This window comes from Natator depressus, chromosome 2 (assembly GCF_965152275.1).
Source record: "Natator depressus isolate rNatDep1 chromosome 2, rNatDep2.hap1, whole genome shotgun sequence".
NCBI classification, from domain to species: Eukaryota; Metazoa; Chordata; order Testudines; family Cheloniidae; genus Natator; species Natator depressus.
Genome location: NC_134235.1, coordinates 21723813 through 21749826, shown reverse-complemented (window position 1 = coordinate 21749826; position 26014 = coordinate 21723813). Strand labels below are relative to the sequence as shown.

Genomic DNA, 26014 nt, shown 5'->3' with positions numbered 1-26014 from the left:
CAACACCTTCAAAAGATGAGCTTTGGAACTCTGCTGGACACTAAAAACCATGGACTTAACAGAGACACTGATTTCATGGCTTATTACAATAATTTATAATGCATCCTACTGCCTGCTAACCCTTCATTTGAAATGGTCTCCTACAGCATATATGAACCTCTTATGCTTAACAATCTGGTCCACCTTGTATTTAGCTTGGACACTCTGGTTACCTTCTCCAGATCCATCAAAGATTGAAAAGCTTGTCCTTTCCACCAAAAGAAGTGGGTCCAATAACAGATATTACCTCACCTACCTTGTCTTTCTCATATCCCAGAACCAACATGGCTTCAACCAGAATTAGCGTTACAGTTGCACATGGATAGAATGGAGAGGGCATTTGGCTTGTTCTAAATTCCACAGAGCAAAAGGCAGTGGAGTTCTGTGGAGCTGAAACACAACTAGTAATAATACTTTGCAGCCAAATTTTCCAAACCCAGGTGCCTAAAATTAGGTTCCTAAATCCATATGGAGGCTCCTAAAAAACACTTTTATTTACAAGCCTAACTATGGATTTAAGAGCTTAGCTTTAGGACCTAAGTTTTTGAAAATGCAGGCTTGTGGTTTTACATAGTGCCTTTCATCTGAGGATCTCAAAGCATTTTACAAACATTGCTTACGTCTCTCCACACTCTTCCTGTCAGATAGGTAAATAGTTTATAACCACTAAAAGGGGGAGCCACCCGAACATTACGTAACTTTTCTGAGAGGATCAGTGACAGAGCTGGGAATAGAATCCGGAAGCTCTGCTTTTGTCTTCTCACTTCCAACCACTGGGCCACCTGCCCTCCCAATAAAATCATGGGTTAGCGCTAAGTCAGGAATGTTTTATGATCGAGGCCTAAGCTGAATCATATTTTTTAATGAAACGACCCAGGAAAAACCTCTCCTTTTGTAAGCTGTTTAGTTCCATTATGCTGACGATATATTATGACTTGTTGCTTGATACAGCCCCACCTAAATTTATCATAGTGCCCAAAGACACACCTCGTTTGTAAATACGAAAGAGTTTTCTCATCTCCATTGTATGCATACAAGGAAAAAAAGCACCAGCACACTCTGGCTGCTTTGCGCTGCTCTGGACACAAAGCAACCATCAACTTGGTTTAACCGGTCACTCAAGCGAGGCTAGGTTTCAGAGTAGCAGCCGTGTTAGTCTGAATTTGCAAAAAGAAAAGGAGGACTTGTGGCACCTTAGAGACTAACCAATTTATTTGAACATAAGCTTTCATGAGCTACAGCTCACTTCATCGGATGGCTGCTTTGCATCTCTGGAGAGGTGCAAAATAGCCTGAGAGGACAGGTGAATCTGGCCTAATAGTGCCAACAATTTCACACTGATTGACTTGGTGCTGCTCCAGTGAAGTTGATGAATATTTTCCCTTTGACAACCGTGGGAGCTGAAGTGGAGGGTTGGATTCTGAGCACTGGGGGAAAAAATGACTTTATTTGATATATTTTAAATGTTATGTACAATGTGATGATTTCAATCTACATTTTAAACATTTCTGTTCAAATTTAACAAGTCATTTGAGGACTGTTCACCTGAAACTTAAATGTGAACAATAACTAGCAAGGTATGCTCGCTTTGTGCAGACAGCAATTCAGAATTATTCTGGTGTTATTTATTACTTATATTAGAGTGGTGACCAGAGGCACAAATGAGATCAGAGCCTCGCTATGCCAGGCGCTGTCTATACGCATAGTAAGATACAGTCCCTGTCCGAAACAGCTTATAGCCTAAGTAGACAAGACAGACAAAGGTTAAGAGAAAGGAAGCGTGTCATAAATATAAAAGGAAGGGTAAACCCCTTTAAAATCCCTCCTAGCCAGAGGAAAAATTCTCTCACCTGTAAAGGGTTAAGAAGCTAGGATAACCTCGCTGGCACCTGACCAAAATGACCAATGAGGAGACAAGATACTTTCAAAAGCTGGGAGGAGGGAGAGAAACAAAGGGTCTCAGTCTGTCTATATGCTGTTTCTGCCAGGGATAGACCAGGAATGGAGTCTTAGAACTTTTAGTAAGTAATCTAGCTAGATATGCGTTAGATTATGATTTCTTTAGATGGCTGAGAAAATAGCTGTGCTGAATAGAATGAATATTTCTGTCTCTGTGTCTTTTTTGTAACTTAAGGTTTTGCCTAGAGGGATTCTCTATGCTTTGAATCTAATTACCCTGTAAGGTATTTACCATCCTGATTTTACTGAGGTGATTCTTTTTTACTTCTATTAAAAGTCTTCTTGCAAGAAAACTGAATGCTTTTTCATTGTTCTAAGATCCAAGGGTTTGGGTCTGTGGTCACCTATGCAAATTGGTGAGGATTTTTACCAAACCTTCCCCAGGAAGTGGGGTGCAAGGGTTGGGAGGATTTTCGGGGGAAAGACGTTTCCAAACAACGCTTTCTCAGGAACCCAGATAGAGTGTGGTGGTGGCAGTGGAAGTCCAAGGGCAAAGGGTAAAATACGTTGTACCTTGGGGAAGTTTTAACCTAAGCTGGTAAAAGTAAGCTTAGGAGGTTTTCATGCAGGTCCCCACATCTGTACCCTAGAGTTCAGAGTGGGGAAGGAAACTCGACAAAGCGTTATCACCATTTTACAGGGGAGGATGTACAGAGAGATTAAGTGATTTGGTTTTGTTTTCTTAAAAATATCTAATTTGTTATTATTTTATTTATGTAATTGTATTGCAGTAGCACTGAGGAGCCTTAGTCATGGACTAGAACCCCGTTGTGCTCGGTGCTGTCCAAACACAGAACAAAAAGACAGTCACTGCCCCAAACAGTTGACATTCTATGTATAAGACAAGTTAAGGCAGATACAAGCAGACAGGGAGAGCATGAGAAAACAATGAAACAATCTTATAACTTACAGTTTATATGTCAGTGGCATCTTGTCTACTGGATGTTTATATAATGAAGATGCAAACAGGAGGGCTGTGTAATTGCACTTGTTTATTATTAGCTGATATTCCAGATGTCATTGCCACTCATTTAGGTTGCTCAGCTAGTGAAGAAGGTTAAAGCTGTACTGAGAGAACAGCCCCAGAGAAGCAGAAGAGAGATTAATTATATCTTGATTATTGTGTAATGAATAAAGATGGTTAAACTGGTTTGCATAAAAACAAACATCTTTTTGAGATTCACCAAAGTCTGGTTTACTTAAAAAACCATATGCCTCTGCACTTCATATTGCCTGCTATACCTGGATATGCGAACACTGACGTTAGTAATAGAAGATGCTGTTCTGTCCCATTTCAGTGAAGTAAGAGCATAGATTCACAGAGTCCAAGGCCAGAAGGGACCATTGTGATCAGCTAGTCTGACCTCCTGCATAACACAGGGCATAGAACTTCCCCCCAAATAATTCCTAGAGCAGATCTTTTAGAAAAACATCCAATCTTGGTTTTTAAAAGTGTGAGTAATGGAGAATCCACCACGACTCCTTGGTAAATTGTTCCAATGGATAATTACCCTCACTCTCAACAATGTATGTCGTATTTCCAGTCTGCAATAGCATACTAAAGGCCACATCAGCTCTATGGTTCATCTAGTCTAATATCCTTCCTTCAGAAGTGAAGGGTGCTTCAGAGAGAGAGGAAGGTGTAACCCCAGCAAAAATTCATCTTAATGTGAGTTACTGTACTATGAGGTTGGCCGTGGGATTTCTTCCTCACCTCAGCTAGTGATCAGTGTACACCCCAAAGCCTAGGGATTGATGATGCTTATAATTTTTACATCCATCTCTCCCAACGTTCAGCCTTCTCTTTTTAATGTAAGTGGGCAGCTCACTCATGAGATAAATAAGTGAAATAGATGACTGGATGACTTAGGCACTGATTTTACAATGTGCTGCACATGGATGGATCCCAGTTAACTCATTGGCACTCTACCTATACGCATCACATTGCAGGACATTAAATTGCAGAGATTGCTGTTTATGGTTTTCCCTGTGACTATAGGGCAGGGCCCCTTTTTCCTTTAACCTTTTCCATTTTTCTCATATTTTTCTTACAGTTGCTGTTTAAGCAATTGTATTTGGTTTAAACTTAATGTAGTGATCAGTGGATCAGGGAAGTGGCTGGTGAGGAGAGAGTATCCTGGATTGGGGACACCCTAGTCCCTGTCCTAAATTACCATGATAAAAGTGGGGTTTAAGCCTCCCAGGAATCCTGGGCCCAGCCTTGTCAGGGTTACAAGGACTCTGATACGTGGGAAATTGGAAGAGGAGTCCTCGAGGTCAGGCAGGCATCTGGGTAAAAGAAGTTAGGGTGAGGACTCAGATCCTTTTGCTATCCAATTCTACTGGGGTAGTGCAGAAGCCAGGGAAGTTCCCCACAATAGCGGGACCATTCCTGGCCTTACACCAGTAAACTCTTCCTCTTTAGCATCATTCTGTGGGTTGGGAATGCTGTGGAAACAACTCTGAGGGAAGAGCAGGAGAAAATGGGGCCCTCTCTTTCAATGCCTTCTGAGTGATGCTTGAAGAAGCATCAACCAGATCCTCAGTCAGGGGATGGTGGGCATGTCATGGGTGTCATGATGATAGTGATGGAATACAAGGTGGGGAAAACCAAAGGATCTTTTTGTTATGTAAATAATTAGATGTGCGTGCACCACTGACTATATTCCAATACTTCATTGAAATTAATATTGCACATTGAGTTTTGATTTATCAAGTTTATATTGCAGAAAGACACAACACAGGCCAACATTTTAAAAAGGGACTAGTGATTTGGGATGCCTCCATTCTTGGATACCTAATTTAAGAATTTTTAGAGGCCTCTTACAAAAAGATATGGGAAGAAGAATAAATAACAAATGAGTGGAAAAATGGTTATATAGTGAAGCTGCACTGGAGGAGCATTCAACTGCTGTCCATCCCAAGTAAAGTACTTACTATGCATTATCCTGGGCAGAATAAAGAAAGCAGTAGATTCAAGCCTACAACACTGATGGGGAGGAGAAATCCTGCACAGATCAGACAGTAACCTTATGTATCACCATAGACCTATTGATCAAATGTCAGTCACCATTTTAGATGAATTTCATAGATTTCCAAAAATCATTTAATGCAGTGGATAGAAAGGTCTTGTGCAAGCTGCTATGCCACTGTGGGATCCCCCAGAAATTTGTTAACATCATCCATAGTTTCTATAAAAATATGACATGACAAGTAATACATAATAGCCAATTGACTAAGCCATTCGAGAAAGCTTCCAGCATCAGACAAAGATGTTTTCTGTCACCCACGATTTTCTTATTGGTAATGAGAGACACCACCGAGTGACCCATGGGTATACAGTGGACTCTCACACACATACTCAGAGGACCTTGACTTTGCAGACATCAATCTTCTGTCTCATACCCACAGAGACATTCAACCAAAATAAATGATTTTCAGATCTATGTGCAATTAGTAAGATTGAAAATTAACATCAACAATATGAAAACCATGAAAATCAACACACAACAAGAAACACCCATAACACTTTCTGGGACTGACATAGAAGAGGTTTCACATGTCACATCTCTTGGCAGCATCATAAGCGAAAAGGGTGGAATAGATGAAGATGTTAAAGCCAAAATAGCAAAAGCCAGACATACCTTTGTAACTTTGAAGCCAATCTGGCAAAATAGAAGCCTTGTTCACCAAACCAAACTTTGAATATTTAACACCATTGTAAAGTCTGTCTTACTGTATGGCAATGAAATTGGAGACTTATTAACACTTTACTATCTAAACTCAAAGTTTTCATAAATGGCTGCCTGAGACAAATTCTTAGTATTAGATGTGCAGAAAAAAAATCACAGAGAGCTTTGGAGCAGGACAAAACAGAAACAAGTAGGACAGGAAATTACAGAATGAAAATGGAGATGGCTAGGACACTCATGGATGAAAGACACGAGCAACATGACAAGAAAGGCATTGCATTGGAATCCCCAGGGAGAGAGTCGAAGAAGTAGGCCAAGGACAACATGGAAATGCACAGTCGAAGCAGAATTGAAAGCTATCAAAATGACATGGGAAGAAGCCGAGACTGCCGCAAGAGCTCATCAAAGATGGAAGGTGGTAGTGAAGGCCCTATGTTCTGTCTGGAATAAAAAGGCATAACCCAAGCCACGGTAAGACACCTTAAAGGGACCTCATTTTCAGAGGGCTGGTGCTCAGCCAGGGGCAGATTTACACCATACGCACCCATAGGCACAGGATCTTCAGTGCTCCCCCTGCCTACAGCTGACCTTCATGTTGCACACAGTTTCAGAGAGGTAAGGCGCCCCTAGAATGCCGGCGCCCCTAGGCATGTGCCTACTGTGCCTAATTGGAAATCCGACCCTGTGCTCAGCACTTCCTGAAATTCAGGCCCCCTTAAGGAGTCTCAAAGTGGGCATCCAAAACCACTAGTCACTTGTAAATCTTGGCTATAATAGGCTGGGCAATTTTTACTATCCTTTTGGCTCAGAAATGTTATTAGAAAACATTATGTGGCGGGCTCTTTCTTTTCTTTTTTCTTTTTCTTCAGTAGCATTTGGTGAACAAAGATTTCAGTAGACTAAAGGAGAGTTAATGTTTACACGATCACAGAGTTCTTAGTCCTGGTGCAGTGTTTACCAATCTGACTAACCTGTCACTGCATTTTATACATGCAAGTAGATGAAACATAAATACAGATATGAGGTGGGGAGTATGTTCAGAATGTAACAGGCAATCACTGCAAGCAAAACATTCTCTAACAGGATGGAGCCCTCAGAAAGCCCACAGTCCCACAGGTATGTCTAAAAGCCTCAAGGTTTTCTTCCAAGGCTTGATTTTTATTCAGCTAGCTAAATCTTTCTTGAAGGAAAAGAAAACTATCAAACCCCTTAATGTTGTTTAATGGGCTATGTGCAATTAGTAAGGTTGAAAATTAATACCAAGTAGTAGTAATTGCCATTGCTGTTTTATATGTTCATGTTCCCCAGTTCTTGGCACTTTATCCAGTCATTTACACCTGCAAAGTCAGTGTAAAATTTGTTGAGGTCAGGATGGTGAAGGCTTACACCCACATCAGATGTAAATGACTACATAAGGTGCAAGGAAGTGGAGATACAGGCCCTGTGTGTATAATCTGTCTCTCTGTGAATTTGTGTGTATGTGTCTATATAATGTACCAGAGCCTCAGAATGGTGTAAATTGATATAGCTGCATTCCATGGAGTAACACCGCTCTATCCCAGTTGAGGATCTGGCCCATTTTATAATATAACTTGTAACATAATATATTAGAAATATTGCATTCCTGTAAAAGTTGCTGCCTTCCTACAGGACAGGAAGAATTTTAGAGAGACAGGATTGTGAATACAGGGGTAAATCTTGTCTCTTTGTCTGTGGCATCAGAGGGCTATAGCTGCAATAAGATTGGTGAGGTCCACTGCATGGAGGGCCAGTGTGAAGGGCTTGGTGGTTAGGGATTACATAGATCTACTGGCCACATGTCTGTGTATTTGGGAAGGTGCTAATGTTATTCAGTGGCCTGGCCCCTAAGTCTCAGCCAAGCCTGGATACTCTGGCTTGGCAGCAGGCAGGGGGAAGAATTCCTCCATCATATAGCACAGATAACTCTGAGATCTTTTCAGTGTTGTCATATTTTTAGGTTTTAAATCATCTGTGATATAGTTTGACACCTGTTCAAAGCATGTAGATTAGCCAGAGTGTGTTTTTATGGTTGTCAAAGGAAGCAAATAATGATCCATTTAGCAAGGTTGCTTTGAATAAACCTGATAGTTCAACTGTCAAATCTGTCAGTTATTAAAATACGTAAATGTTTAGACAAATAGCACTGATGAAATAGTGGCTGACCTGTAAGACATCACTCATGGTATTATATTGATTGATTAGATATTAAAGGTTCAAATGCAGTATATAGGGACATATCACTGTGTATCTAATAAAAATTAGTTCCAATATTGGTGCATGCACATGGGCAGCAGTTGATTTTACACAATAAGCTGTCAAATAGGATCACGTATCCAAGGCATTAATCCAGCTACAAGAAGTGCAGGCAAACTTTGGGGATCAGAAGACCTCCATTCAGAAGTGGTCTTGGCACCTGCCCAAAATGATCGTCAGTGATTCCCTTTGATATGTATCTGGTTGAGTCTGCACGGGGATATCATATGGGTTTGGTGTGTTGTGTTGTGAATAAACTAAATCTTTAATATGACAAATCCTTTGACCCTTCAAAATGCAAAATGGTGTAGAATTAGGAGAGATGAAAATGAGCAGAGGAAGATGGCTACATCTGTGAGACTGTGCAATAGATTCCAGAGGAAAGTGGTGTGGGAATAATGGAAATCCCATTATTGAATCATAGTAGGACAAAACATTTTAAAATATACTGTATGGGCTAACAGGTAATGTCTCTTTCTAACCTCTATGATTCTATGAAAAAGAAGCATGAAATAAACTCTTCATTATACGCTCTGTTAAGATGCATCCTGGATTCCATTTGGCAGAATAGAACTGATGAATTTGATACAGTGAATTTCTTTCCTGGGACTTTCTCTAGCGGTATGAATGGAATACTAGTTTGTTGAAAATTGTTACTGAATTAACCAATAATGTTTACATTATAATTTCTAGCTGATTACTTTTTATATTCAAGTTCCTTTTTACATAGTAAGTAGGTTTTACTCTTAGAAATGATCCATTTAAATTAGGGAGATAATTTACTTTCCCCTCTAATTTCCCTCCTGTTGAGAGCACTATGTATTGGGAAATGATTAAAGAAGCTAGGAGCCTTCGTTTAAAAAAATATTTTTTAGGAAATGTGTATAGATGCAAGAGAATTACGTTCCCTTCATTTGCATTTGTTCAGCACAGACAGAGATTAATGATTATTCCCCTAATAAAATGTTGTTTGATTTATTGGAAAATTCCATGGAAAGTTAAGCTTTTATTGAAAGAGTCTCAATTTAAAACAGCCAAAAAAAACCTATGCACAAAACCAGACTCACCTACTGAAATTCACATAAATGTGTGTGTCGAAAGTGATTTTTTTTTCTTTTTTACATTTTTTTAGGCAAATCTAGTGGAGGTCATTGGGACCATGGCAGTTAGGACAGGTTAATATACGAGTGTCGCCAAAACTTTTGCTCATCTTGTGAACTACATTTTTTTTTTGATGGTTCAAAAATGGTTTTTAAGGGCCACCTCACCAACAGCTACTTCTGATAAGAAAGGGCCTCAGGAGAGTAGCCAAACAGTCCTGCTTAATCCCTCAAAATTAAGCATAAGTAGGATGTAAGTAGTGCATATACCTAATGCTGACTATGCACAAGAGTGAATTCCACCCAAGCCACCCAGCTGGTGGAAAGCACATGCAGAAAAGGACTTTAGGGAGGGAAGAAACAATCTTGTGCACTTGGTATTGGGTATTACATTCTGTGTAAATCCTGAATGAATTTGCAAAGACATAAAGAAAATCCATCTGTTTATATCAAGTTATGGCAAACGTACAGGACTGCTATAGGATCTGTACTAGGTATGGGCTTCACAGAGGTCACGCACAGCCTTGAGCTTCTCATATTCTTTTGTTTTACACTCTCCAAAGGGTCAATTATAGTGGCAGTAATAGTGGAACATACAGTACAATGCGCTCATGAAGCCTCTGAGCCCCTACTGGATAGACCATACATCCTTACAGAGTCAAATTTCAGATTTCAGGAAAATAAACCTAAATTAACCCATTTGAATACGTTAGTGATATATAAATACATCAAAATGTCTGTGTTCCCGTCATGGTAAGATTATCTCAGTTGACACTGGACACACATGTACCCCACTGGCTGTTCACTGCATGCTTGACTGCATCCTAGTCACTGGTCATCCTACTTTATGACAACACATTATGCTAAATAATAAAGTGTGATCAAGATCAAGCTGTTCTCAAGGGTGGCCAAGATCTGCTTGGAGCAGAATCTGAGGGTGTGGGGAAAGGTGGCTTTTTTGGGACCAGCCAGGTCAGCCCCTGGCACTAGTAAGAGAAGTCTCAGGGCTGCCCTAATTTGTGCCCAACTGCCTGTGGGCTTCAAAGAGCTGTTCCAGCAGTCATGAACAGGGGGAGCACAGCAATACTCTAGCCATGCCCCCTACATGCTTCCTAAACGGGGGATTGACAAAGTGATGGGGTGATGGCAGAGCCTCTGTGATGGCTGTATGCCGGTGAGGGTCTTCTCTATGCCAGCGGATTTCCTCAGTGGCCAGAACCCCTGGGTGTGCAGACCTTTCGTTCCAGTAGAGCCAACAGCAAGAAGCTGCAGCAAGAAGCTACTGTCCTTGCATATTAATTTGTCTAAGGCATAAACTCATAAAGCAATTTGATGAGAAGGGGAAATTAAGTTTAACAAGTAGGTGATAGGAAAAACTCCAAATAATTTCAATTTTTAGAAAGGCTTACTCTCTTACCCTCCTCTTAACAAGATTGAAACAAATTTTTCCAGCTGTCTTCTAACATGAAATGCAAATTGTAATTATCGGGTTTCTGAGAGAATATCATACAGTGCCAGATGTAATCAGAAAGCATCTGTGAAAGGTAAGGCTTAAATGAAAAAGAAAAGGCATAATATATTGTTTTGGAAAGTTTGCAAGACAATGTGAAGCTAGCATGGAAAAAGCTAATGGGGAAGCATTACAGTATATAGTTTGTGTGTACATTTCAAGGAAAGGGAGTAGTGAAACCTTCTAATCTGGAGGATTGGTTGATTTAGGGCTTTGGTAATGGTATCTGGAACCTCCCTTTTCTAGGTCACTGGCCCAAATCCAACCCAGGAGGGTAATGATCAGAAGTTGTTACTCGTCTGTTGGAGCGTTCGGTGTCCTATTATTACTGTATTTATTATTTGTATTGAGGTAGTGATCAGGAGCCCCAGCAGTCATGGACTGGGACCCCATTATGCTAAGCACTGTACAAACAAAGAACAAAAATAGTCCCTGCCCCAAAGAGCTTACAGTGTAAGTAAGTATCTCACGTTAAATGAGTTGATGGTCTCCATCCACCTTGTAATGGGCAGGTGTTTCTAGATCAATGGGGATTGCTGATATTTACCTGATTTAAACAAAACACATCAAGTGATTGTGAACCCTCAAGTTATTCACATAACTAGCCTATGGGAACACATGATACAGTAGAACCTCAGAGTTAAGAACACCAGTGTTATGAACTGACCAGTCAACCACACACCTCACTTGGAACCAGAAGCATGCAATCAGGCAGCAGCAGAGACCCACCCACCCCCCCCCCAAAAAAAAGGCAAATACAGTACAGTACTGTGTTAAATATAAACTACTAAAAAAATAAAGGGAAAGTTTTAAAAAAAGATTTGACAAGGGAAGGAAACTGTTTCCGTGCTTGTTTCATTTAAATTAAGATGGTTAAAAACAGCATTTTTCTTCTGCATAGTACATTTTCAAAGCTGTATTAAGTCAATGTTCGGTTGTAAACCTTTGAAAGAACGACCATAACATTTTGTTTAGAGTTATGAACAACCTCCATTCCCCAGGTGTCCGTAACACTGAAGTTCTACTGTATATTATTGCCATTGTCCTTCCTTTCCCCCACCCCTTTTGTTTTGTTACTCTCACTTGTTTTATCTGGTCTTAAATGAGCTTGTAAGAACCATGTCTTCCTCAGTATTTGTACAGCACTTACCACAAAGGGTCAAAATCTTGAGCCCTTGGTGTACTACCACAATACAAATAATAAATAATATCATATGATAAAATCACCATCCTAGGGGGCACAGAGTGTCATGCTTGCTGATAAGCTCAGCAGAGGCCAAGGACTGGAACGGCGTGGAGAATGAACTAATTACCTTTTCATCCCAGAAGGTGATCCCTCCAGGTTCCTTGTAATTTCCCAGTACAGTGTACCTTATTTGCCACCAAAAGATCCTATGAGCTTGCTGCTTTGCTTTTCATTACTGCTTAGGTATTTTTTCATGGCATGTACTGTGTCCACAGGTGTGATGAATTATAACAAGGCATGAGCATTAAATGCTTTAGTTGCCATTGTGGGAGAACAGGAGTACTTGTGGCACCTTAGAGACTAATCAATTTATTTGAGCATAAGCTTTCGTGAGCTACAGCTCACTTCATCGGATGCATACTGCGGAAGTGAAGAAACAGACCGATAGAGCCAAAAGAGTTCCCAGAAGCCACCCACCACAGGACAGGCCCGACAAAGAAAACAACAGAAAGCCACTAGCCGTCACCTTCGCTCTATCGGTCTGTTTCTTCACTTCCGCAGTATGCATCCGATGAAGTGAGCTGTAGCTCACGAAAGCTTATGCTCAGATAAATTGGTTAGTCTCTAAGGTGCCACAAGTCCTCCTTTTCTTTTTGCGAATACAGACTAACACGGCTGCTACTCTGAAACCTGTCACTGTGAGAGAGTTATTTCCTGGACAGGAGAAGACATTGGTACAGCTCTTGTGCCCTCGTCAGAAAGGTCTGACAATTTGCAATGCCATCCTAACAATGGGCATGACTGTACATGTGCCGGCTGTGAGTGCACCAGTTCGGAAATGTGCTAGCAGCTCTGTCTACTTAGTCTGTGCTTAAGGGGATGTGCCATCCCTGGCTGCGCTCTGGAAAGGTGTGCATTGACTTTCTGCAAATGAGTGCCTGTGGTCGCCACCATCAAAAAGGCTTGTCAATGCTCTTTGATGAAGAGTACTAATATGTAAAGAGGAAGGTGCCTCCAGTGACTCCTCTATCTCAGAGTATCCATTCAGTGCCCTGGCTGGTTACAAGCTGAATAGATCAGCTGTAGAAGGAAAATACGTCCCTTAGTTTATGTTTAGTAATTAACAAGTCCCTGAAGTGTCAGATAGTCTCATTTTGCAACCTCTTTTCTGACTTTGCCTCTTTTCCATGTTGGTCACCTCTCCCCAGAGCAAACAGATTATTTAAAAGAACAAACATGGCGCCATTTTTTTGTTCTGGTGTTCTTTCACCAGAATAGGAGAGATTGTTGGGAAATTGGAGATTTTGCAAGGATATTGGTGACGATCATATAAGGACCCCTAGAATTTTAAGCTGTTCTTATCTGAACAGATTGCGGTCTTTTTTTAGTTTCCTTTTAAAAAAATCTTCTTAAGAGGTGGCAAACACACCCACATGCCCTGTGTTGGTGGCAGCAGATGGGAGTGAATAACTGATGGGACAAAACATAATGTTATGAAACTTTGTGTAAGAGGAGACAAACTTCTGAGTGGTCACACGGAACAAGTCAATAACATTTTTTCTTATATACTGTTTATAAATCTGATCTCCTCCCCCCTGATTCTGCTTTTGCCACATCTACCTTCCTTGGGATCTGAGAAAACCTGTAAAAAGATTAAAGTTCATGACTAGGGCCCTATCCAATTAATGGTTCATTTTGGTCAATTTCATGGTCATAAGATTTTAAAAATCACACATTTCATGATTTCAGCTATTTAAATCTGAAATTTCACGGTGTTGTAATTGTAGGTGTCCTGACCCAAAAAGGAGCTGTGTGTGTGGGGGGGTGGGGGTCTCAAGGTTATTGTTGGGGGGGAAGGGTTGCGGTATTGCTACTCTTACTTCTGTACAGCTCCTGACTGTGGTGCTGCCTTCAGAGCTGAACAGCTGGAGAGCGGCAGCTGCAGGCGGGGAGCCCAGCTCTGAAGGCAGAGCCACCGCCATCAGCAGTGCAGAAGTATGGATGGCCTGGTATGGTATTGTCACCCTTTCTTCTGTGCTGCTGCCTGCAGAGCTGGGCCCTCAATCAGCAGCCACCACTCTCTGGCCGCCCAGCTCTGAAGGCAGCAGTGCAGAAATAAGGGTGGCACGGCATGGTATTGCAACCCTTACTTCTGTGCTGCTGCTGGCAGGGTGCCACTTTCAGAGCAGGGCACCCGGCCAACAGCCTCCAGTCACCGCTCTGTGGCCACCCAGATCTGAAGGCAGCGCAGAAGTAAGGGTGGCAGTACTGTGGCCCCCCCTAAAATAACCTTGCAAACCCCCTGCAACTTCCTTTTGTGTCAGAACCCCCAATTTGAGAAATGCTGGTCTCCCCCGTGAAATCTGTATATTATAGGGTTAAAGCACACAAAAGACCAGATTTCAAGGTCTGTGATGCGTTTTTCATGGCTGTGAATTTGGTAGGGCCTTAGTCATGAGCATAATCTGAATTACAGAAACTTTTAATTGCTCTAGATGTCTGCACCTGGCATATCTAAATCCAGTGGTCTTGCCCAGACAACTCACTCCTGAATCATTAAAACGGCTGGTACCAAATTAGGCTATTATAATCTACTCAGGAGTAATTGATACAGTTTTGGAATGACTTTACTCCGATACATCATCATCTCTGCCAGTCTTCGAAGTGTACCTTTTTCTTGCTGTGTTCCATTTAAAAAAAAAAAAAGCATTAGCTATTTTGGCTCAGGACTGACGATGGTCCCATAGTATATGGCTGACACAGGTGATTTCCCTAAACCTGATTTGAATCCCTTTCCCCCAGACATGCTCTAACACTTGCAATCTGCTTTGTGCCATTCTTTCCCCGTATTAGTAAGTTATATAGAGCTACTTTAACACCCTCTGAGTTAATGAATATCTGAGAGAGATTTTGATTTTATATATGAAGAAGGTGGGTAAATGATTTTTTTTCTGTATGAAAAATGTAGATGAAAATGAAAGAAAATGAAAAATTTCAGTGTTCTTGCCTTTTCAGTTTGATCAGATGCTTGCATATGTACATTGCTTGCTTCCTCAGTTCTGTATCTCAGTTGCTTGTGGAAGATTTAAAATCAAGGGGTGAAATCCTGGTCCCATTGAAGTCAAATCTGAACTTCAGTGGAGCCAGAAGTTCATCACACATCTTTATCATTGTTCTTTCTGTTTTGTCTCCTTCAGTTCTATCATTAATTGGTCTGAGAACCGTACAAAAAAAATGGCAAAGGGCTGCTTTGTGTCTTAACTGAGTTTTATAGTGGCTGTCTGGTTTGTTCATCTTCTGATTTCTCCTGGCACTATACTTTTGCTGATACTGTTCAAATTTTAGCATTTAATTAGTTTTCACTGGGTCCACGTGGAAGGAACCATACATCTGTAGTGCATTATCCCTGTAAGATGCAGCACTGCTGAGATTCCTGTTGTGTCTGGTTATTGGACTGAATCCACTAGCTCAGATAAATACATTTCAGCCTTTCCACTTTTCAGTAACATTGCCCCCATAATTAGGTGCACTTGGAGGCTCCAGGAAATTCATTTTCGCTTGTTTAAGCAACTATCACTTCCACTTACCTCTTAGATGTCTGTGTCTTTTCCCTAGCTGATTCAGACTGTATGTTTTATGAAAATTTGTTTTGTTCCTATAGCAATTTGCACACTTGTCTATACTTACCAGGGGATCGTCTCATGTCGACACCGCGTAGTGTGGACCCTGCGGTAAGTAGATCTAAGGTACGTCGATTTGAGTTATGCTATTAACGTAACTCAAATTGCATAGCTTAGATCGAATTTCCCCTGTAGTGTAGACAAGAGCTAAGTTCCTTTGAGGGGAGTAAAAGAAGATGTACTCATTTTCTACTGTATTTGTTCTACATACAATGAAAGACCTGACCAGCATTGCCGTTGTTCAAGATGGCTTAAGTTAACACCATCTGAATTATTTGCAAGCCTCATTACTGACACTAAGTTCTTAGGAGCTCAGATTTTTGCCTTGGAAATGTGTGATGCCCTTTCTTTCTTGGGGGGAAAACTGCATTGTGAGATGCATGCACGCAGAGAGCTGGTCTTGAATTGACATTTTAGTAATAATTTAGTAATAATTAGTACCTTTCCTAGACCTGAAGAAGAGCTCTTGTGGCTGAAAAGTTTGTCTCTCTCACCAACAGAAATTGCTCCAATAACAGGTATTACCTCACCCACCTTGTCTCTCTAATATTCTGGGACCGACAGAGCTACAATTACACTGCATACATTATTAGAGGGGTGGGCAAACTTTTTGGACTGAGGGCCGCATCAGGTTTCTGAAATTGTATGGAGGGCCGGTTAGGGGAGGCTGCCTCCCCAGACAGCCAGGCATGGTCCGGCCCCGGCCCCCTATCCGACCCCCTTGCTTCTCATCCCCTGATGGCCCCCCCCAGGACTCCTGCCCCATCCAAACCCCCTGTTCCCTGATGGCCCCCGGGGACCCCTGCCACAACCAACCACCCCTTCTTCCCTGTCCCCTGACCACTCCCAGACTCCCTGCCCCTAACTGCCCCCTGCCGCCCCATCCAACCCCTCCTCCTTCCTGACTACCCCCCCAGACTGCTGCCCCATCCAACCCCCCCTTTTCCCTAACTGCCCCCGCCCCTAACTTCCCCCGCACCGCCCCATCCAACCCCCCCTCTCCTTCCTGACTGCCCCCCCCGGGACCCTGCCCCATCCATCCCCCCCATTCCCTGTCCCCTGACCGCCCCCGGAACCCCCACCCCTGATTGCCCCCTGCCGCCCCATCCAACCCTTCCTCTCCTTCCTGACTGCTCCCCCGGGACCCCTGCCCCAATTCAACCCCCTGTTCCCCACCCTCTGACCGCCCCGACCCCTATCAACACCCTCGGCCCCTGACCACCCCCCGAACTCCCCTGCCCTCTATCCAACCCCCCCTGCTCCCTGCCCCCTTACTGTGCTGCCTGGAGCACCGGTGGCTGGGGCGTGGCTGCACCAGGACAGGCAGCCGCGCCGCACAGAGCACCGGGTCAGGCGGGGCTCTGCAGCTGTGCTGCTCCAGGAGCTTGCAGCCCCCCGCCCAGAGCATTGCTCCAGCGGTGCAGTGAGCTGAGGCTCCAAGGGAGGGGGAACAGCAGGGGAGGGGCCGAGGGCAGCGTCCTGGGCCAGGAGCTCAGGGGCCGGGCAGGACGGTCCTGCGGGCTGGAGTTTGCCCACCTCTGCATTATTAGCAACAAGCAGTACATAAGAGCCTCCTCCTGGATCCATCTATTTATCCATCTCTCTCTCCTTTCCTCCCTCCCATTGAGAGGAGTTTTATTACTCATTCCATATATTATAATAGAATGCATCAGTCTATGCCAAGTGTCAGGTATTTTCAAATTACCTCTCTAACTAATCCTGAAAGGTCTTCGCTCCCTCCAACACCCGTGCACCCCATTTCAGATCAACTAGGTTGAACGCTGGGCTATATTCGGAGTATATGCAGTATATTTTTTTCAGGAACAAAGTATAAAGATTTCTTGCAAAGTGCAGCTTGGGATCAATCTGTTTGGCCAGCTGTTTCTAGCTTCCACCTTGATTATGGTTTTGAAGAAAGGAATTTTTGTTTCAATGGGAAAACCACTGAACAGATTTCTCATCCCACCACCCTTCTCTCTACAGTGCATGCACTCCTGGGACACAATATTTAGCACACACTAAGGAGGAAAATGTTTGCAGGTACCACTTGCTAAAATTGTCACTGATATACCTCCCCAGCCCTAATCTCGCTTCTTGAAACAGAGCTCACGCTCACACGCTGAGCTAGGTATAATTTCCAGCAATTCCACTTGGCCGTATATTCTAAAGAAATTAACTAGTTTTTATGTAAAAGACATCAGTGTGTGATCGGCATATTCACAGATTCTGAGGCCACAAGAGACCACTATGATCATCTGGTCTGACACGTGTTTCCTAGAAAAAATGGATAGGTCAGTTCCTCACGGTGGCTGGTTTGTTTTCTTGGCCTCTCCACTGCATTGGGAAATAGCTTTCCTCTGAGCTAGTCAACACAGATGAAACTTTTGGCTGTGAAACCCTATCTGATTGCTCGGTCTGCACCAAGGTGCTCCATTGTCTTCCAACTGGCTGTGCCCCAGTCTGGCTGCTCACCCCTTCTGGGTTGGTGAAATGTCAGTGAACACGTGTGCCTCCACACTCACACTTTTAGCCTTTACACACTCCTGAGCTTTCCGTTTAGGATCCATTTAAGGCGCTCAGTTTCTCTGTAGGTTACTAGCAAAGGATACATCTGGGTGACTATTTGTAGTGTGACTGGTGGTGCAGTTATTGTTAATGTTAGAGTAGTGCCTTTATTGTTTTCATTCTGAAGGAGTTCAAGGGTCACAAGTCAGGAGGTGAAGGCTTTGGCAGCGATACAACATTTGGACCACGAGTCCACGCGTCCTTACTCCGTCCATTCACAGTTTGGCACCAGTGATGTTACACCGCAATGTGTTCCAAAGATGCTGCAGCTTTCTCATCAGCTGGTGGACACAAACTTTCCTGGAAACTGCTTTTTGGTGGAAATGGGTTTTTTTTTTTGCAAAAAGCGTCTGGTCAAACCTTGCATGATGATGCATAATGGGGAGGTTGCTACAGTTGTCCATATTAGAATTTAAAAAATCTTTTTCCTTTAAAAAAATCTAGTAAAGTACATAAAAACTACGTTAAAAGAATATTATTTGGGTTGCCAAGTCAAGCACTTAAAAGCTAGGACACACCAGACATACAGTTGCCCATGCAACATTAATTTGGCACCCTTGTGCATGCACATTATAATACTTAACAACTTAATCGCATAGTTTCTTTTCCACAGGACATTTGCCTCATTTATCGCACAAGTTTGACGCCCAAGGGGGGGGTGAATGAAAATTGTACAGACATCTGTAAATCTGGCACTTCTTAATTTTCAAGTGCTTGACTTTGCAACCTAAATAACATTTTTTAAAATATATTTTTGTATGTAATTATCTGTATACTTCTGCAATTCAGATAGCAGAGGATGGGAGAAAATGGGCCATCCTTAACCACTGCCCTTGGAACAGAAGTATAGCAAAGGTATCAAGTTAGTAACATGGGAGTGATTATGCAGATGAGCTGACATCATGTATATGGGCATGTTATAAATTCCTAGATATATAGTATGGGAGCACTATGTGAATGCCCATCATAAGGCTTGGAGCATGCCCACTGTGAATGAGATTTTTCCAGAAGCCTGTGCAGACTTAGACTGAGCTGAGTGCTTCTACAGTTAATAAAATGTTCTGGACCTTTTCTCCTGACAAGACTGATTTCTGAGTATTTATTATATGTTATAGGGACACCAATGCTGCACTGGGACAGAGAAGTCTTGGAGTCAGCATCTAGCTATGATAAAACAGTACCATGCAGGGTCCCGAGTCAGCATTTAAAAAATAAGATCGGGAAGAGATAGGATTTTGAAGCAGGCCCCCATAAACTCACAGAGCCATGCAAAAATCTGTCTATACTCCTTTGACACCTATTTTATCTGTAGGGCAGATGTTCAGAAAATTGTGCATGCAATTATGAATGCAAATATGCACATGCATTTGCACTCTGATTTTGTACATATGCTCACTGCAACTGCATAAATAATTGCTACAGTTGTGTCCACAAATTAGGTTTGCAAAGTTTGTACATTTTTGCATTTGCGGTCACATGTACACTTTTCTGAAATTCTGGCCCATGTGGTACACACCACTCCCCTAGATAGATGGCTTTGATTAGAAGAGGACTAAATGAGGCATTTGACAAAGAACTAGTGATAGATGCTTTGTCCCAGGAAAATCAGTGTCCGACTGCAGTAGAAAAATGGTTAGAGGTTGTCAGTGCAGCTCAGGATCAAAACATCTCCAAAGTTTGTAATGTTTGGACCTATTTTTCATGGCTCACTATAGAGATAAGCCCTAGCAAGCTGAAACACTAGACTGGACAACACCAGGATTACTTAGATTGTAAGCTTTTTGGGGGCACTGGGAGGGGGGGGTTGCCTGTGTGCCCCAGGCCAGCAGTACTGCAATGGTGATACTCCAGGGCATAACACCTAACGGCAAGAGTTCAAGGGTCGATTTCACTGGCAGTTTCAGTTTGGGATAACATCACCCAATCACAAGAGCTAAAAGGCTGCTTTGCCTAGTGGCAATAGCTCAGGGTAGTGTCGCCCACTGGCAAGAGTCCAATGGCCACTTTGCCTAGCAGCTGTTGTTCCAGGGTAGTGTCGCCCACTGGTGAGATGGGGGAACCCACGCCCACCCTACTCCACTGGGTTCCAACCCATGGCCCTTCAAAACAGTGGCCCTTGGACAGGGTTCAGGGCTTGGTACCCTTAAGCACATGTAACGCCGACAGACCCCAGTGGTTGTTGGCTGGGATCAAACCTGGGATCTCTGGAGCTTAATGTATGAGCCAAAAGACACGTCTTTTAGCCAAGGTTGTAGCAGGCTCATCAATTTCTAGCTCTTGTAGCTGTCACTAGAGGGGAACAGAGTGCCACACCAAGTAGACATGGTTTACACAAGCTCCCTGGGTCACTTCCTACCCTTGTTCCAGACCCTCCAACGTCGTCCTGGGTTGGACTTAGGGTGCCTCCTGTGTTTCCCTCTGATCCGTCTCTGGAGTCTCTTCCACTGGCAACAGCAAGTCATCGCCCTCAGCTCCTACAGTCAATGGATTTCTAGCTGCTCAGCAATGGGGCTTAGTCCTTATTTATTTATTTGGCATATGCAGGGATTGGCCCTGGCAACGCTGAGTCCTGGAGGCTTCTCAGCAGGAGGCTGCTGCACCCAATTGGTCTCCTCCTTGGTCAGCCCAGACTGAGCTGTCACTTCCTTGTAATTGCTCCCTTCACTGGTAGCATGCCCAGCAGAGGTGAGGGGATGTGGCCTCTTGGGCCCAGAGCAGTTCTTTAATCCTCATCCAATCAGTGTGGGGCTGGTACACCCTGTTAAAGGCAAGGACTGTGTTTGTTCTGTGTTTGTACAGCATCAAGTACAATGGTTCCAGGCTGGAGCTCCTAGGAGCTACTGCAATACAAATAATTAATACTAATAAATGGGACAGGGTATTGGGGAGTCATGTAACCAAAAATAGGTGGATGGATGGTTTACGTTTCCCCTCACCTTTGTTGAATCTTGCTAGGGGAGAAAATGCTGTAATATTCTTTCAGCAGAAAGCATTTTCTATTACATTTGAGGAGCTTTCGGCTTTCTTTTCCATGTTTAAAAACAGTTCAACGCACATTTTAAATGGCTGTGGGGCCATGAAAAAGGAAACACAAAAGAAAAAGGGGAAACAGAACAAAACTCTGAAAGCCCAACCCGGGTCTGTTCCAGAGCTGTGAGAATGGGGTTTAGCACTTTTGCTTTAACTGTTTCCCCCTGGGGACCTGAACCTGCTCTTCCTGAGGTCAGTGGGAGTTTTGCCATTGACTTCATCAGAAGCAGAATTGAGCCCTGGGTCCCCTCCATGCAGATTGCCTTTTCTGTCTTGCATTTCATAATGTCACCAAAGGCCATTGTAGCAAGAGATGTGGCAGCAGGGCAGCAGACAAGATGGTGGTTAAAGTATGACTAAACAAACATTGAATTTTTATTTCAATTCACTGAAAAGCTGCTTTTGACTTGGAACCTATAAACTTAATCTGCTGAGAAGCTTTCAAACTAGCAAATACATCTTTGGTCTCATCATGCTCAGTAATTACGTTGTGTGGGAAGTCAACAGAAATAGACGCTTAGCTTGGCTTTCCTTTCTTGACCTCTTGACCTCCTTGGTTGCCTTTGTTTGAAATAAAGTTACCAGTATGTTCTATAAGAAGTAAATAAATCAATATATTGCTCTGTATGTTCGTAAGTTCAAAAATAGAATAAAGCACAAAAACACGATAGAAAAAGTTTCCTTGTTTGCTTTTATTACTTTTGTAGCAGGGGAAATGGAATATAAACAATCTTACTTGGATATTAACATTCCTTTTGGACAGCTGCTTAAATGAAATTGGACGTCTGTGTAGAACAAAACTTTAAGCTATCATTGCTATGATTTTTTTTAACTTCTTTTTCAGAAAGGGGCTGTTTGCTGGCATAAAGCTGAAGAAGAAGAAAAAAGGCGAGAAGGGGTTAACTATTGAAAACAGAGGTGCAGTGGGTAAGGCCTAGTAAATCAATATTACACCTGGTTAGAAAAGAGAACAAGGGTGAGATTATTTTATCCCTAACTTCCCCTGTAAAATCATGTGAGTTGAGCCTTACAACTATTGGTTTAAGAAATGATAAAATGGACAGTAAATTCCTTATCAATCCTAACTAAATATAAACACAGCCTACTCCTACAGGATTAGCTGTTTGGTCAAAGGCACTCAGAGATCATATGAGTGCAGATTATAGCATCTGAAATTAGTCTAATGTTATAGAAGTAAATGGTCAAAACCATTTTTCCTTTAGGGAAGCACTGAGTATTGGACAATTCAATCTGTTCTAGATACATATTGATTAAGTTACAGGAAATTTTGAATTCCATCCAGGTCACTGTGATTCCATCCAGAAGTTGTAAACACAAGAGAAAAAACATAGTGGTTTGTGTGATTGTCGGAAGCCTGAGATAGAATTATAGTCCAGTCATTTTAAATATTTTTTAAAATTTTATCTAATACATGGATCTTGCATCCATAATTTACACAGGTTCCTATTTCTCCTTTTCCTACTGCACTTCTCTCTTCCAAACCCACATGAAATTCTCCTAGGTGTCTTCCCCCACTACTTTACCCTCCTATTCCTATAGCTCTCCCTTTCACCTCCACCACATCAGCTATCTCATACAGAAGGGGTTAGTTGAGTCTCATAAATCCTAGGTGTGAGGTCATGCCTTGAATTCTGTGGGGTCTTTTAAAATGTGGATTACAGTGTGTTTACTGCACTCTATGAATTATTATACAGTAAAAAACTGGCTGGTACATATATATATACATACCATGACCCTCTATTGTACAGAAACAGAAGTACTTAACTGTGAGTCATAGACACTATATTGCTAACAGCTGCTACACCAAAGGCGATTCTCCTTTTGCTCACATGGCAAGGGCTTGAGCTAGTGGAGCAGGAAGATCTGACTTCTGTCCACACTACTGCCATGTAGTTCTGAAGGAGCATGGTGTGCAGCATAGCAATAACCACTAAGTTCCTAGGTGGTCCTGTTTTTTTACAATATGTTACATTGCAGTCAGTGAAATCTGCTGCACTTTTCCATGCAAACACTCATATTGCAGCAACTGCTTAATACAGCCGATTCTGCCATTAGACATCTACATCACTGTGTTGCATCTTCATACGCATCATTAGTGCCTTTGATTACCAAACTACGGGAGAAATCTTTTAACATGACAGCAGGTTCCTTCTTGGTTCTGACTGAGGATAAGAGAAACTGAAGATTTCCTGGACAGACGTCAGGATATGCTTCTACAGGCACAATGTTCTGAAGATTCAGAGCAGGCTGCGCAGCAGGGACAGGAGGACGGTGAAGAAATTTGGCAGCATGTGACCTCCAGAAGAAGAAAGGGGAGCATCCATGTACCAGCAACGCAGAGACAGGTAAGTAACCGTTTTCATGTTCTCTCCACAGGTACTAATGCGGAGAGTGGACTAGATGATGCATCTGAGGGAAGGGAACAGAAGGAGACTCCGCCGATTGGAAAGCATGAGATGCACTGTCCTAGGGTTGGGGGTTCCATGACCACCGCTCCCAAGAGAAGGAGGCAGGTGGTGGTGGTCGGGGACTCTCTCCTCAGGGGGACTGAGTCATCTATCTGCTGCCCCGACCGGGAAAACCGAGAAGTCTGCTGCTTGCCAGGAGCTAGGATTCACGATGTGATGGAGAGACTGCCGAGACTCATCAAGCCCTCGGATCGCTACCCCTTCCTGCTTCTCCACGTGGGCACCAATGATACTGCCAGGAATGACCTTGAGCGGATCACTGCGGACTACGTGGCTCTGGGAAGAAGGATAAAGGAGTTTGAGGCACAAGTGGTCTTCTCGTCCATCCTCCCCGTGGAAGGAAAAGGCCGGGGTAGGGATCGTCGAATTGTGGAAGTCAACGAATGGCTACGCAGGTGGTGTCGGAGAGAAGGCTTTGGATTCTTTGACCGTGGGATGGTGTTCCAAGAATGAGGAGTGCTAGGCAGAGACGGGCTCCACCTAACGAAGAGAGGGAAGAGCATCTTCGCAAGCAGGCTGGCTAACCTAGTGAGGAGGGCTTTAAACTAGGTTCACCGGGGGAAGGAGACCAAAGCCCTGAGGTAAGTGGGGAAGTGGGATACCAGGAGGAAGCATGAGCAGGAGCGCGAGAGGGCAGGGCTCCTGCCTCATACTGAGAAAGAGGGACAGTCAGCGAGTTATCTCAAGTGCCTATACACAAATGCAAGAAGTCTGGGAAACAAGCAGGGAGAACTGGAAGTCCTGGCACAGTCAAGGAATTATGATGTGATTGGAATAACAGAGACATGGTGGGATAACTCCCATGACTGGAGTACTGTCATGGATGGATATAAACTGTTCAGGAAGGACAGTCAGCGCAGAAAAGGTGGGGGAGTTGCACTGTATGTAAGGGAGCAGTATGACTGCTCAGAGCTCAAGTATGAAACTGCAGAAAAACCTGAGTGTCTCTGGATTAAGTTTAGAAGTGTGAGCAACAAGGGTGATGTCATGGTGGGAGTCTGCTGTAGACCACCGGACCAGGGGGATGAGGTGGATGAGGCTTTCTTCTGGCAACTAACAGAAGTTACTAGATCGCAGGCCCTGGTTCTCGTGGGAGACTTCAATTACCCTGATATCTGCTGGGAGAGCAATATAGCAGTGCACAGACAATCCAAGAAGTTTTTGGAAAGTGAAGGGGACAATTTCCTGGTGCAAGTGCTGGAGGAACCAACTAGGGGCAGAGCTCTTCTTCACCTGCTGCTCACAAACCGGGAAGAATTAGTAGGGGAAGCAAAAGTGGATGGGAACCTGGGAGGCAGTGACCATGAGATGGTCGAGTTCAGGATCCTGACACAAGGAAGAAAGGAGAGCAGCAGAATACGGACCCTGGACTTCAGAAAAGCAGACTTTGACTCCCTCAGGGAACTGATGGGCAAGATCCCCTGGGAGAATAACATGAGGGGGAAAGGAGTCCAGGAGAGCTGGCTGTATTTTAAAGAATCCTTATTGAGGTTACAGGGACAAACCATCCCGATATGTAGAAAGAATAGTAAATATGGCAGACGACCAGCTTGGCTTAACAGTGAAATCCTTGCTGATCTTGAACACAAAAAAGAAGCTTACAAGAAGTGGAAGGTTGGACAAATGACCAGGGAAGAGTACAAAAATATTGCTCGGGCATGCAGGAGTGAAATCAGGAAGGCCAAATCACACTTGGAGTTGCAGCTAGCAAGAGATGTTAAGAGTAACAAGAAGGGTTTCTTCAGGTATGTTAGCAACAAGAAGAAAGTCAAGGAAAGTCACCAGATGCAGCGGATCCGGCCCCATGGACTTGTGCTCATCCCTTACTGAATGAGGGAGGCAACCTAGTGACAGAGGATGTGGAAAAAGCTGATGTACTCAATGCTTTTTTTGCTTCTGTCTTCATGAACAAGGTCAGCTCCCAGACTGCTGCACTGGGCAGCACAGCATGGGGAGGAGGTGACCAGCCCTCTGTGGAGAAAGTAGTAGTTTGGGACTATTTAGAAAAGCTGGACGAGCACAAGTCCATGGGGCCGGATCCGCTGCATCTGAGAGTGCTAAAGGAGTTGGCTGATGTGATTGCAGAGCCATTGGCCGTTATCTTTGAAATCTCATGGTGATCGGGGGAGGTCCCGGACGACTGGAAAAAGGCTAATGTAGTGCCCATCTTTAAAGAAGGGAAGAAGGAGGATCCTGGAAACTACAGGCCAGTCAGCCTCACCTCAGTCCCTGGAAAAATCATGGAGCAGGTCCTCAAGGAATCAATTCTGAAGCACTTAGAGGAGAGGAAAGTGATCAGGAACAGTCAGCATGGATTCACCAAGGGCAAGTCATGCCTGACTAATCTAATTGCCTTCTATGATGAGATAACTGGCTCTGTGGATGAGGGGAAAGCGGTGGACGTGTTGTTCCTTGACTTTAGCAAAGCTTTTGACATGGTCTCCCACAGTATTCTTGCCAGCAAGTTAAAGAAGTATGGGCTGGATGAAT

The 26014-nt window shown here is 43.2% G+C and overlaps 1 protein-coding gene across 1 annotated transcript in view; it reads left to right on the top strand.

The window, feature by feature from the left end:
• FER1L6 (fer-1 like family member 6) overlaps positions 1 to 26014 on the top strand; it is a 141356-nt gene that overhangs the window by 14374 nt on the left and 100968 nt on the right. Inside the window, exon 2 of the mRNA XM_074943883.1 lies at positions 21880 to 21962. Within this exon, the coding sequence (XP_074799984.1) occupies positions 21880 to 21962 (83 nt within the window). The remainder of the gene's footprint in view (positions 1 to 21879; positions 21963 to 26014) is intronic.